Source organism: Oncorhynchus mykiss, chromosome 3, assembly GCF_013265735.2.
Source record: "Oncorhynchus mykiss isolate Arlee chromosome 3, USDA_OmykA_1.1, whole genome shotgun sequence".
NCBI classification, from domain to species: domain Eukaryota; kingdom Metazoa; phylum Chordata; class Actinopteri; order Salmoniformes; family Salmonidae; genus Oncorhynchus; species Oncorhynchus mykiss.
This window is the reverse complement of record NC_048567.1, coordinates 12,406,990-12,419,876: the sequence shown is the minus strand read 5'-3', so window position 1 is coordinate 12,419,876 and position 12,887 is coordinate 12,406,990. Positions and strand designations below refer to the sequence as shown.

The window sequence follows — 12,887 nt, the reverse complement described above, 5'->3', positions numbered from 1 at the left end:
ACACCAGATAGAGAAATAAGAAGAACATGATAAAGTAAGCAAAATGAGGTTGGAGCTTGCAAAACGGCAGCCATCCAGTATCCATCTTATTCTAGATGTCCTTCAAGTGGATGCACTGACCTGTAGAGCCCTTTTATGCCTGAGCCAAACCCATGCCCTACCCTACCCAGGCCTGATTGCTTCTGGCAAATTTAAAGCCCGGCCCTGCCCGAAACCTGAAATAACTTCCCCCATTAATAAATCCATTAGCTGCTCCTCTCAGTCTGTCACTCGCTCCGTAAGCGCTGGTCACTCTGCATGCACTCTGCTCATGGAGGATCTGGGTCTGTGAGTATCCATAGTAACGGCTGCTCTGCTCAATGACGACATGAGACACTCTATACTTCCACGAAACTCAAGGGACATTCTAATTTTCTGTTAAATAATCTCTCCTGCTTTATATTGGACGAGGTTGAAGCATTTCTGACACCATGTTATGATCTTAGTCAGACATGACTGTACTTCGCAGCAGAGCACGAGCAAATGGCTCAGCTTCAAAATGTTAGTGATCAATTTAGTTATACAGGAGCCCTGCCCGTACCCTAGTTATTGATGATGTATAATGTCGGGGCCCATCGAGCTCAGGTAGCAGAGCTCTACTGACCTGTGATGAGGGGTTGGACTAGGTTCTGTCCAGGGGGAGCTACGGCTGTAAAGCCCAGCGTTGCTAGGGGTGACGAAACATATGCAGATCCAGGGGTGGGCTGGGCCTGCTGGGAGGAGGAGGAGCCTGTTGTTGTGGAGACCAGAGGCAGAGGAGAGGGGACTCCTGGCGTGGACTGGACATAGGTGATCCTGTGAGAGAGAAAAAAGGAGAGAGAGAAAGGAGAGACGGGGGAGGAAAGAGAGGGGAGGAAAGGGAGAGAGAGAGAGGAGAGGAAGGAGAGGAAAGAGAGAGGAAGGGAAAGAGAGGAAAGGAAGGAAAGGAAAGAGGAGAGAGGAAAAAGAGCAAAAAAAGAGGGGAAGAGGAAAGGAGAGAGGGAGGAGAAAGGAAAGAGAGGAGAGAGAGGAGAGGAAAGACAAAAGAGAGCGAGGAGAGAGGGAAGAGGGAGGATAGGAAAAAGAGGAGAGAGGAAAGAGGGAGGAGAGAGGAAAGAGAGCAAAGAGAGCAAAGAGAGGAAAGAGCAAAGAGAGGAAAGAGAGGAAAGAGCAAAGAGAGGAAAGAGCAAAGAGAGGAAAGAGCAAAGAGAGGAAAGAGAGGAAAGAGCAAAGAGAGGAAAGAGAGGAAAGAGCAAAGAGAGGAAAGAGAGGAAAGAGCAAAGAGAGGAAAGAGAGGAAAGAGCAAAGAGAGGAAAGAGAGGAAAGAGCAAAGAGAGGAAAGAGAGGAAAGAGCAAAGAGAGCAAAGAGAGGAAAGAGAGGAAAGGGCAAAGAGAGCAAAGAGAGGAAAGAGCAAAGAGAGGAAAGAGAGCAAAGAGAGCAAAGAGAGGAAAGAGCAAAGAGAGCAAGCAAAGAGAGCAAAGAGAGCAAAGAGAGGAAAGAGCAAAGAGAGGAAAGAGAGCAAAGAGAGGAAAGAGAGCAAAGAGAGGAAAGAGCAAAGAGAGGAAAGAGCAAAGAGAGGAAAGAGAGCAAAGAGAGGAAAGAGAGCAAAGAGAGGAAAGAGAGCAAAGAGAGGAAAGAGAGCAAAGAGAGGAAAGAGAGCAAAGAGAGGAAAGAGAGCAAAGAGAGGAAAGAGCAAAGAGAGGAAAGAGCAAAGAGAGGAAAGAGCAAAGAGAGCAAAGAGAGGAAAGAGCAAAGAGAGGAAAGAGAGGAAAGAGCAAAGAGAGGAAAGAGCAAAGAGAGCAAAGAGGAAAGAGAGGAAAGAGCAAAGAGAGGAAAGAGAGGAAAGAGCAAAGAGAGGAAAGAGAGCAAAGAGAGGAAAGAGAGGAAAGAGAGGAAAGAGAGGAAAGAGAGGAAAGGGCAAAGAGAGCAAAGAGAGGAAAGAGCAAAGAGAGGAAAGAGGAAAGAGAGGAAAGAGAGCAAAGAGAGGAAAGAGAGGAAAGAGCAAAGAGAGGAAAGAGAGGAAAGAGCAAAGAGAGGAAAGAGCAAAGAGAGCAAAGAGGAAAGAGAGGAAAGAGCAAAGAGAGGAAAGAGAGGAAAGAGCAAAGAGAGGAAAGAGCAAAGAGAGGAAAGAGCGCAAAGAGAGGAAAGAGCGCAAAGAGAGGAAAGAGCGCAAAGAGAGGAAAGAGCAAAGAGAGCAAAGAGAGGAAAGAGAGGAAAGAGGAAAGAGAGGAAAGAGAGCAAAGAGAGGAAAGAGAGGAAAGAGAGGAAAGAGAGGAAAGAGCAAAGAGAGGAAAGAGCAAAGAGAGGAAAGAGCAAAGAGAGGAAAGAGCAAAGAGAGGAAAGAGCAAAGAGAGGAAAGAGCAAAGAGAGGAAAGAGAGGAAAGAGCAAAGAGAGGAAAGAGCAAAGAGAGGAAAGAGCAAAGAGAGCAAAGAGGAAATAGAGGAAAGAGCAAAGAGAGCAAAGAGAGGAAAGAGCAAAGAGAGGAAAGAGGAAAGAGCAAAGAGAGGAAAGAGCAAAGAGAGGAAAGAGCAAAGAGAGGAAAGAGCAAAGAGAGGAAAGAGCAAAGAGAGGAAAGAGCAAAGAGAGGAAAGAGAGCAAAGAGAGCAAAGAGAGCAAAGAGAGCAAAGAGAGCAAAGAGAGCAAAGAGGGAGGAGAGAGCAAAGAGAGGAAAGTTAAGGTGAACAGGGAAAGAGCGAAAGTGTGTATGAGTGGGAGAGAAGATGAAAAGGGCAGTGAAGGCAGAAAAAAAGAAAGAAAGGAAAATAGAACATGAACAATAATGAAAGGAGGAGAGAGGAGAGAAATGGTGCAGTGGGTGTCAGTGGGTGACTGAACAGTAGAGGAAACAGTAGATGAGTGTGTCTGTGTGGTGGAGCTGAGAGGCAGTGAGGGGGCGGCAGGCACTGCAGAGGAAGAGGCAGCCTGGGCCAGCAACAGAGCAGAATGACTAACACACAACACAAGAGCTGCACTTCTTCCAAAACCATTGTGTTATGTATTATGGTAGGGCAGCAGCGCTAATAGTGCACTGTTAGATTGAGTTGGTCTGTGTCCTCCTACCTGGTTGGTGGGGGCGGCAGCAGCACAGTCTGAGATGGGGCAGAACCTTGGTGCAACACTGTGGCCGTTCCCAAGGTAACGGGAAAAGGGCTCCCAGGATGCCCTGCCCCGCCTTGCTGGAGCTGGGATTGGACGACAGGCATGGGAGCGATCTGGAAGATCTATCAGAGAGAAAAAGAGATGGAGAAAGAGTGAGAAGATGGACATCTGTGTATTTAGTCATTCACCTGCGGTAACTAGAAGTGTAACTACTTAGCCTTTGTAATCATAGAATAATCTAAGTAAGAATGGTCATGTTGGAGCTCTGACAGCCCTGGGATACAGAATAAACAATGTCTTGGTTTGGCTGTCATCACCATGGTAACACTGCTTACCTTGCTTCCTGCTTGAGCTCCATTCTGGACAGGAAGAGGTGGAGCCACGAGGGGGTACTGCTGAGCAGGGGCGGGTGCCGTCCTCACTGTTGCCATGGGAAGCAGCATCTTGCCCTGTAGGACTGGGGACTGGGATTGCACTAAAGAGTGAAAGAGATAAATATGGATAAGGTTAAGCCTTTTTTGAAAACACTCCATTTATTAGAGTTTTGGTGTACGATTCTCTCCCCTCAACCCCCACCTCTGGCTCCCGGGCTGACCACTCCGACGGCTGGGCTGGAGGCGTATCCCATCAGCGAGCCCGGCCCCACCTGCTTCACATTGGCTATGGACTTGTGGGTGGACGGAGCTGTGGGCAGGTTGAAGATACTGTTTGGCAGGTTGTGCAGTTGAGGGGAGGGGCTCTTGGGATTGGAGCTGGCTGATAGGGTGGGCAGGATGTATTGGACCTGTGTGATGGCTTTGCCCCCGGGGGATGCCAGAGATGACGATGAGAGGAACTGGGGCTGGAGCAGGGAGAGGGGCAGGGGGCCGTTGGTGTGGTTGTGTGTGGGGGCAGAGACGGGGGCGGTGGGGGGCAGCTGGTGGTGGGAGGACGGATGGGGGGAGGGACTGATGAGCTGGACGGTGGACTGGCTGTGCCCCGGGAACACCAAGCTGGTCACCAGCCCCCCTGGACCCGCCCCTGCACCTATGGGATTGGGTGAGGATGAGGAGTAGTACCCAGGCCCTCCGCTTCCTACTCCGGATCCAATCAGAAGCTGCGCTTGCTGCGATGGGAGGGACCTCCTGTCTGGTGGGTGAGGAATGGATGAAGCTGCTCCGTCTCGGGGTTTACTAGCGATGGGGACTGGCGTGCTCACGACCGGACGAACCACGTTGGTCACCACTGTAGAGGCCACTCTGACAGCCCCCAACCCGAGGAGAGGAGACAGGCCAAGGGGGGCAAGGGCAGAAGGAACTGGGCCTCCGGGGCTGGAGATGACAGAGTGGCCTGAGGAGGACAGGGAAAGAGAGAGGGATGCCACTCCTCCTCCATCACCACCTCCTCCCTCTATTCCTCTCTTTCTCCTGCGGTCTGAGAGCCCCCCTCCTCTCTCCTCATCGTAGCGTTTGGAAGGGTAGGAGGAGAGAGAGACGGAGCGTCCGTGGGGGGTGGGCTGCGAGGAGGAAGAGCAGATCACTGGAGCAAAGACACGCTGCAGAGACAGAAAGAGAAACAACTAAATGTCTGTAGCAGGGTGAAAAGCAGAAGGACTAAAACATGTTCCACTTCTCTAAATAATGGTACTATATCAACAACATGATCAGTCAGACAACTGTAACTCAATCTAGCCTTGATAAAGGAAGAGACTTACCTTGCGATCGCTCTCGTTCCCAGAGGCGTTGTCACTGTCGCTGTCCGTCACTCTCTCCTTACACTTCAGGTCTATGGAGCTGGCAGGGTACGGGTCCTCTGTAGGGGGAAAGGGGAGTGAGGGTACTCATGGTTTATGTGCATAAACACCCATTTCTAACTTCCTCTGCCAGTATATTGTACACGTAATATGCTTTCTGGGAATTGTTCGTGTGAAATTTCCTGCGACCAGATAGACCTTTATTGTTTGTCCCTGAAGGGCAATTTAATTGAATTTCTGAGTTATTTCTTTCTCAAACTGTCCAATTAAGATGATATCATTATGGGAAAAGAGCTCCCAGTAGTACTGTCTGTTTAGATGATGTCACAGCAGTTCAGTTTCTCACCGATGACATCGTCGTCTCCCTCCTCTTCACAGATGACCATGCGTTCCTCATCACTAGTCATGTCCTCACTGACCCCCCTCTGAGACCGGGACAGGGTCTGGGCGCGCCCCGAAAACTGTCCACCACCATCCCCACACATCTGAGAGAGGAAGAGGAGGAGGAGGAGGAAGAGAGTGAGCCAGAATTGACACACCAAACTAAGAAACCTGTTTATCATTTGAGTAAAGCGGCTGTGGTGAAAACAACATTATGTAGCATGGCCTTACCTGTGACAGTTCGGCCAGGGCCTGTGTGTTGCCCCTCTCACTCCTCTCCAGGCTGTGCACGGCACTCTGGGAGAAGGCTCGGGGGCGGGGTAGCTGACCTACATGCCCCTCTCCTGGATTCCGCTCAGACACACCCAGCAGGCCAGGCCCCACCCCTTTCAGCTCCACACCATGGGGCTCTGAGAGAGAGAAAGTAAGTGGGAGAGTGAAACAGTGGTGCATAGCGAGAGGAAAGAGAGAGCTAGATAGATATTCAATGATAATGTTTTAGTGATGACAGAGCTCAGAAGAAACCTTCGCAATCAAATAAACATCCCTCTTCCTTTCTGTTATCTCTTATTTGGGTGTTTTGAGCAGCAGTGTGTGACTCACCGGTGGTCTCAGACATGCTCCTTTCTCTAATGTCTTTGCCCCCCGGCCCCGGGAGCCCTCGGCCATCAGAACTAGACTTCTTCCTGTCTTTGTTGCACCACTTCCAGTCTGGGTGGGCTTTAAAGTGGGCCTCCTTCACCTGAGAAAGAGGGAGAGAGAGAGATAGAGGATGAGCAAACAAAATACATTCATTTTTTGGCTGCTTAGTCAGGTCAGACTAAACCATTGCACTAAATTGGTGTGTGTGTGTGTGTGTGTGTGTAACACCTGGAAGGCGAGGTCGTGATACTTCTGCTTCTCTTTGGGCCCCAGGGCATACCACCACTCGCCCAGGATCTTGCTAACCGTGCGGTTGTCCTGGTTGGGGTGTCTCTGGTGCACCAGCGCTCGATGACGCTTACTGAAGATCATGAACGCGTTCATTGGCCGCCTGATGTGGTCCTTCTCCCTCTGAGAGGAAAGAATGATTAGATGAGAGGGTGAGAGGAAGCCAGAGCGCCTTGCCAGGGATGCTCCTCTTTTAACAATGTGATTAAATGAGGAATGGAATGTATGACGAGGTAAGAGATGAATTGACAAAATAAGTGAGTGAGAGACAGGTGAGAGGTTACCTTGCCAGGGCTGCTCTTGTCCCCATCTTTAGGCAGGGCGCTGAGGGACTGAGTGCGTCTCTTCACAGGAGTCACAGACAAGGGCTCAGGAAGAACACTGGGGAAGAAGCTAAGAGACAGACATAATATATATAGATATATATATACACATATACATGCACACAGTTGAAGTCGGAAGTTTACATAAACTAGTTTTAATGACTTCAACCTAAGTGTTTCAACCACTCCACAAATTTCTTGTTAAAAACTATAGTTTGGCAAGTCAGTTAGGACATCTACTTTGTGTATGAAAAAAGTAATTTTCCCAACAATTGTTTACAGATTATTTCACTTAAAATTCACTGTATCACAATGCCAGTGGGTCAGAAGTTTACATACACTAAGTTGACTGTGCCTTTTAAACAGCTTGGAAAATTCCAGAAAATGTCATCATGGCGTTAGAAGCTTCTGATAGGCTAATTGACATCATTTGAGTCAATTGGAGGTGTACCCGTGGATGTATTTCAAGGCCTACCTTCAAACTCAGTGCCTCTTTGCTTGACATCATGGGGAAATCAAAAAGAAATCAGCCAAAATTGTAGACCTCCACAAGTCTGGTTCGTCCTTGGGAGCAATTTCCAAATGCCTGAAGGTACCACGCTCATCTGTACAAACAATGGTACGCAAGTATAAACACCAAGGGACCATGCAGCCATCATATCGCTCAGGAAGGAGATGCGTTCTGTCTCCTAGAGATGAACGTACTTTGGTGCGAAAAGTGCAAATCAATCCCAGAACAACAGCAAAGGACCTTGTGAAGATGCTGGAGGAAACAGGTACAAAATATCTATATCCACAGTAAAACAAGTCCTATATTGACATAACCTGAAAGGCCGCCTCAGCAAGGAAGAAGCCACTGCTCCAAAACCGCCATAAAAAAAAGCCAGATTACGGTTTGCAACTGCACATGGGGACAAAGACCGTACTTTTTGGGAAAATGTCCTCTGGTCTAATGAAACAAAAATACAACTGTTTGGCCATAATGACCATCATCATGTTTGGAGGATAAAGGGGGAGGCTTGCAAGCTGAAGAACACCATCCCAACGGTGAAGCACGGGGGTGGCGGCATCATGTAGTGGGGGGCTTTGCTGCAGGAGGGACTGGTGCACTTCACAAAATAGATAGCATCATGAGGCAGGGAAATTATGTGGAAAAATTGAAGAAACATCTCAAAACCTCAGTCAGGAAGTTAAAGCTTGGTCGCAAATGGGTCTTCCAAATGGACAATGACCCCAAGCATACCTCCAAAAGTTGTGGCAAAAAGGCTTAAGGGCAACACAGTCAAGGTATTGGAGTGGCCATCACAAAGCCCTGACCTCAATCCTAATCCTTGTGGGCAGAACTGAAAAAGCATGAGCGAGCAAGGAGGCCTACAAAACCTGACTCAGTTACACCAGCTCTGTCAGGAGGAATGTGGGACTTCAACTTATTGTGGGAAGCTTGTGGAAGGCTACCTGAAACATTTGACCCAAGTTAAACAATTTAAAGGCAATGCTACCAAATACTAATTGAGTGTATGTAAACTTCTGACCTACTGGATGAAAGAAATTAAAGCTGAAATAAATCATTCTATCTACTATTAATCTGACATTTCACATTCTTAAAATAAAGTTGTGATCCTAACTGACCTAAAACAGGGAATTTTTACTAGGATTAAATGTCAGGAATTGTGAAAAAAATGAGTTTAAATGCATTTGGCTAAGGTGTATGTAAACTTCCGACTTCAACTGTACACACACACGATAGTGGGTGAGAGATAAATAGATCTCACCCACCATCATACCTCTGTAGCAAACATGGAACATTCAAAAAAAAGAGACAAAAACAACTAAGGAGAGAGATTTGCATAAAACTGTCACTCTTTCACACACACACACACACACACACACACACACACACACACACACACACACACACACACACACACACACACACACAAAGAGCAGGAAAAGTGGCTCATCTCCCCAGAGAGTTCAGTGGATTCAGCAGACAGCTCATAACAGTCAATGGACAGCAGCAGCCTGGCCCCTGCCATTCTTTTCAGTTATTTGTTATGCTTTTTTGTCAAACATCGGATAGGTGCAGTGAAATGTGTTGTTTTACAGGGTGAGCCATAGTACAGAGCCCCTGGAGCTAATAAGGGTTTAGTGCCTTGCTCAAGGGCACATCGACAAATCTTTCACCTTGTCGGCTCAGCTATTCAAACCAGCAACGTTTTGGTTACTGGCCCAACGCTCTAACCACTACGCTACCTGACACCCTGTATATTCATTTAGCTTGTATTCATATAGCCATTCATATGGCTAGTAATAAAGCACAGAGATGGATGCTTTTGTTCCTCACCTCGTTGTTCAAATAACATTCTGCTCTACATGTAGAAAACTTAAGTGGACGCGTGGAGCCACTCACTCTACTAGGCCTGTCCCTGCACAAAAATAATCTTGGCCGACCGAAAGTAGTCTGTTCTTTCGACCAATCATTTGGTCTCAAATTTGAAGCGTGTATATAAAATCAACTATATGCATTGAGATTGTCTGATGCTTGACGTGGATGTTGATTCAGAGGGGTTGGGTTAAATGTGGAAGACACATTTAAGTTGAATGCATTCAGTTGTACAACTGACTTGGTATCCCCCTTTCCCTTTAAGCACAATGTTTGAATAAATATGACAGAACAAGAATAAATTAACCTGACCCGACCATGCTCCTCCAGCTCCTGCCAAACATCCCATTTACCAAAACGAGCCTGCCATCATTCGCGAGCCTGCCATCATTCACTTACTGTGTGTTTGCAGGCAGATGCAACACCGCGACTTTAAATCATTAGAACACATTCACCAAAACCCATAAAATACCCCTGGAATGGATTTCTGCAAATATATAAACACCACAGGAGTCCTCTTACATTTGGGAACTTTACAGTCCTATTGATCAAACAACCATGAAAAGGTAAGCTCTCTCTCCCTTAGTTACACACATAACGACAACAATATCATCAACTAATGCTAGCCATAGCAAGATGAGCTAAAATCTAACAAAGTAACATTTCAGGTAGTTTGCTGTTAAAACTGCACTTTAAAGATGCGTAATTGTAGCCTCCTCGACCTTCTGCAGCTTGCCTACCAATGCATGCTTGTCCCAACCAAGTACCCAAGCTAACTGGCTAAAGTTGGCTAGCTTGCTAGTTAACTACTTTCAGACACAAATGAGGGAACACCTCACTGACTATTTTATTCGCCCTAGCAGAACTGATTAGGTTGTTTACGTTCGTGACTAACTATTACCTTTTCCCCCCATGTTTACTAACATATTCAGCGGGTGTTACTCATTCGTAAATTCATCAGTTGTTCTGCGCTCTGGCACACTCAGACGAGAGTACTCTGAAATCAGAGTAGATAGCCAGAGTGAATTTGCAAACGCAAGAGATATGTAAACAGTCGTTCAAGATACCTGCATCTCTAGCTGTGAAAAGCCACCGAAAAACGATGAGGAGAAAAAGTTAGTCACCCACTCCTCCAATGGCATGACGTCCTCCTAGCAGCTAGCTAACGTTAGGCTCCGTCTTTTTAGATTGCTACATAAATAGATACAGTAGCCTATTAGCCACAGTATGACTGACTTGTGATCATTACCCTTGCTAGTTTGATTGTATTGACATATCAGTAGTCTTAGTTACATTTGTCAGTTTTTGTCCAGAATATTGAGTCATTGAAACTGAAACAGTGCTTCCCGAATGGAGGCAGCAAACTTTGTATTGCTGAATTATATGAATCATGCAATGAACTGCATCCACCTATTCTGCCAACAATGCCTTAGTGTATGTCATGGAACGTTGAGTCAAATATAACTTTTAATAAAAAATAAAAAAAGATTTTAAACCTTGTAAAGTTGGTTTTGTAGCATAAACTGGGAATTGTATATTTTTGACTGATATTATGATTGTGTGTTTGTTTCATATCGGCAAAGTAGTTAAAATGTTGTCAGTTCCACTTTAAACTCAGGTCACCAATTACTTTGTGTGCTAAACGTGAAATGCTTTTTTCAATGGGAGGTAATAGTTGTACATTTCGATTGGGAAATGCTTGGTGGTGGTTTTATGTATTCTTATGATTGAGACCTACTGGCTTATTATGTCAGAGTTTATGGACAGCTTATCCTTTAACATCATGCTGTGTGTGACTGCTGTCTTTCCATCTGCCCTATGTAGTTGTCCTGGAGAAGTTGGTCAATTCTAATTTTGCCAAAAAGTTCCCAAACAGGCTGCCCAGAGAAGGAAAGGCACCTGTGTGAAAAAAACAATTTTTTTTTTTTGCGTTTTCACTCTCAAAATCACAAAAAAAATTAAATATAGAAAAAATTACAAAAAAAGGGTCTAACTGACCATACCGCTCACCAAAAATAAACTTACACATACATGTTATTCAATCATTGCATCTAAACTGTTCACGAGAGTCTGCGTAGTCAGGCGCTAAAATAGAACTTGGTTATATTTGTGACGCGTGATGAACTGCAAGTCCCGCCTCTCCTGTCTCCTGATTGTTTTTTTATGAGCCTATATCCACGTGGGTGATTGAAAGACAAACTGAGGTCCACACTCCTGACCAGTTAGTGGCAGTAATGCACCTTAAAGTTGGTTGCCAACCGCCATATAAACTCCAAAGAAGAAGCCTAAAGGAGGAGAGATTACTAGAAACTAACTCTGTTCACCCTTTTATCTGTGGAATAATTGTAAGAGTAGAGGACCTTGTGCATTTCAGGTAAAATAACAAGCAAATGTTTATATCCCAGGACAAATTAGCTTGCAATAGCAAGCTAGCTAGCTAAATTTCCATGAAAGTTTAATGCTTTTCGACCTGTCACCAAATTAATATAGTTGGTTCAGAGTTTGTTTTGATAATTCAACCTGCGTGTCCTGATCACGTCTGGTGTGGATGGACAAAATCGACATGGTTGCGATGGCACACGCGGATGCACGCCCCCGGTCTGGTCAGCATGTAAGTCCACAACAACGCTTAAACCACATCAATCTGATTGGGTGGGACTGTCAGGGCCTGGCTCCCCAGTGGGTGGGCCTCTGTCCACCCAGGCACATCCATGTCTGCGCCAAGATGCAGCCAAGAGGCCCATGATCACTCTGGATGAACTGCAGAGATCTACAGCTGAGGTGGGAGACTCTGTCCATAGGACAACAATCAGTCGTATATTGCACAAATCTGGCCTTTATGGAAGAGTGGCAAGAAGAAAGCCATTTCTTAAAGATATCCATAAAAAGTGTTGTTTAAAGTTTGCCACAAGCCACCTGGGAGACACACCAAACATGTGGAAGAAGGTGCTCTGGTCAGATGAAACCAAAATTGAACTTTTTGGCAACAATTCAAAACGTTATGTTTGGCGTAAAAGCAACACAGCTCATCACCCTGAACACACCATCCCCACTGTCAAACATGGTGGTGGCAGCATCATGGTTTGGGCCTGCTTTTCTTCAGCAGGGACAGGGAAGATGGTTAAAATTGATGGGAAGATGGATGGAGCCAAATACAGGACCATTCTGGAAGAACCTGATGGAGTCTGCAAAAGACCTGAGACTGGGACGGAGATTTGTCTTCCAACAAGACAATGATCCAAAACATAAAGCAAAATCTACAATGGAATGGTTCAAAAATAAACATATCCAGGTGTTAGAATGGCCAAGTCAAAGTCCAGACCTGAATCCAATCGAGAATCTGTGGAAAGAACTGAAAACTGCTGTTCACAAATGCTCTCCATTCAACCTCACTGAGCTTGAGCTGTTTTGCAAGGAGGAATGGGAAAACATTTCAGTCTCTCGATGTGCAAAACTGATAGAGACATACCCCAAGCGACTTACAGCTGTAATCGCAGCAAAAGGTGGCGCTACAAAGTATTAACTTAAGGGGGCTGAATAATTTTGCACGCCCAATTTTTCAGTTTTTGATTTGTTAAAAAAGTTTGAAATATCCAATAAATGTCATTCCACTTCATGATTGTGTCCCACTTGTTGTTGATTCTTCACAAAAAAATACAGTTTTATATCTTTATGTTTGAAGCCTGAAATGTGGCAAAAGGTCGCAAAGTTCAAGGGGGCCGAATACTTTCGCAAGGCACTGTAGGTTCACCACTACTAACCTGTCACACTGAAGGCCTATAGGTTCACCACTGTACTAACCTGTCACACACTGAAGACCTATAGGTTCACCACTGTACTAACCTGTCACACACTGAAGACCTATAGGTTCACCACTGTACTAACCTGTCACACAGTGGAGGCCTATAGGTTTGCCACTGCGCAAACATATGGTCTATAATTGACAAAACTCGTAAATGGAATTAAATAAACCAAAACTTGTTTCGCACAAGTTTAGTTTAGGTAGTGTAGGCTAACAA

At 45.7% G+C, this 12,887-nt stretch overlaps 1 protein-coding gene across 2 annotated transcripts in view; it reads right to left on the bottom strand.

Moving 5' to 3' along the window:
• Positions 1-12,887, bottom strand: part of LOC110503596 (protein capicua homolog) — a 62,141-nt gene that overhangs the window by 11,105 nt on the left and 38,149 nt on the right. For both annotated transcript variants that reach the window (XM_036969319.1, XM_036969326.1), the window contains exons 5-14: positions 6,447-6,555; positions 6,103-6,285; positions 5,836-5,974; positions 5,464-5,642; positions 5,198-5,336; positions 4,813-4,910; positions 3,696-4,653; positions 3,455-3,594; positions 3,081-3,241; positions 644-834 (exon numbers count right to left, since the gene is read on the bottom strand). In XM_036969319.1, the coding sequence (XP_036825214.1) occupies positions 644-834; positions 3,081-3,241; positions 3,455-3,594; positions 3,696-4,653; positions 4,813-4,910; positions 5,198-5,336; positions 5,464-5,642; positions 5,836-5,974; positions 6,103-6,285; positions 6,447-6,555 (2,297 nt within the window). The remainder of the gene's footprint in view (positions 1-643; positions 835-3,080; positions 3,242-3,454; positions 3,595-3,695; positions 4,654-4,812; positions 4,911-5,197; positions 5,337-5,463; positions 5,643-5,835; positions 5,975-6,102; positions 6,286-6,446; positions 6,556-12,887) is intronic.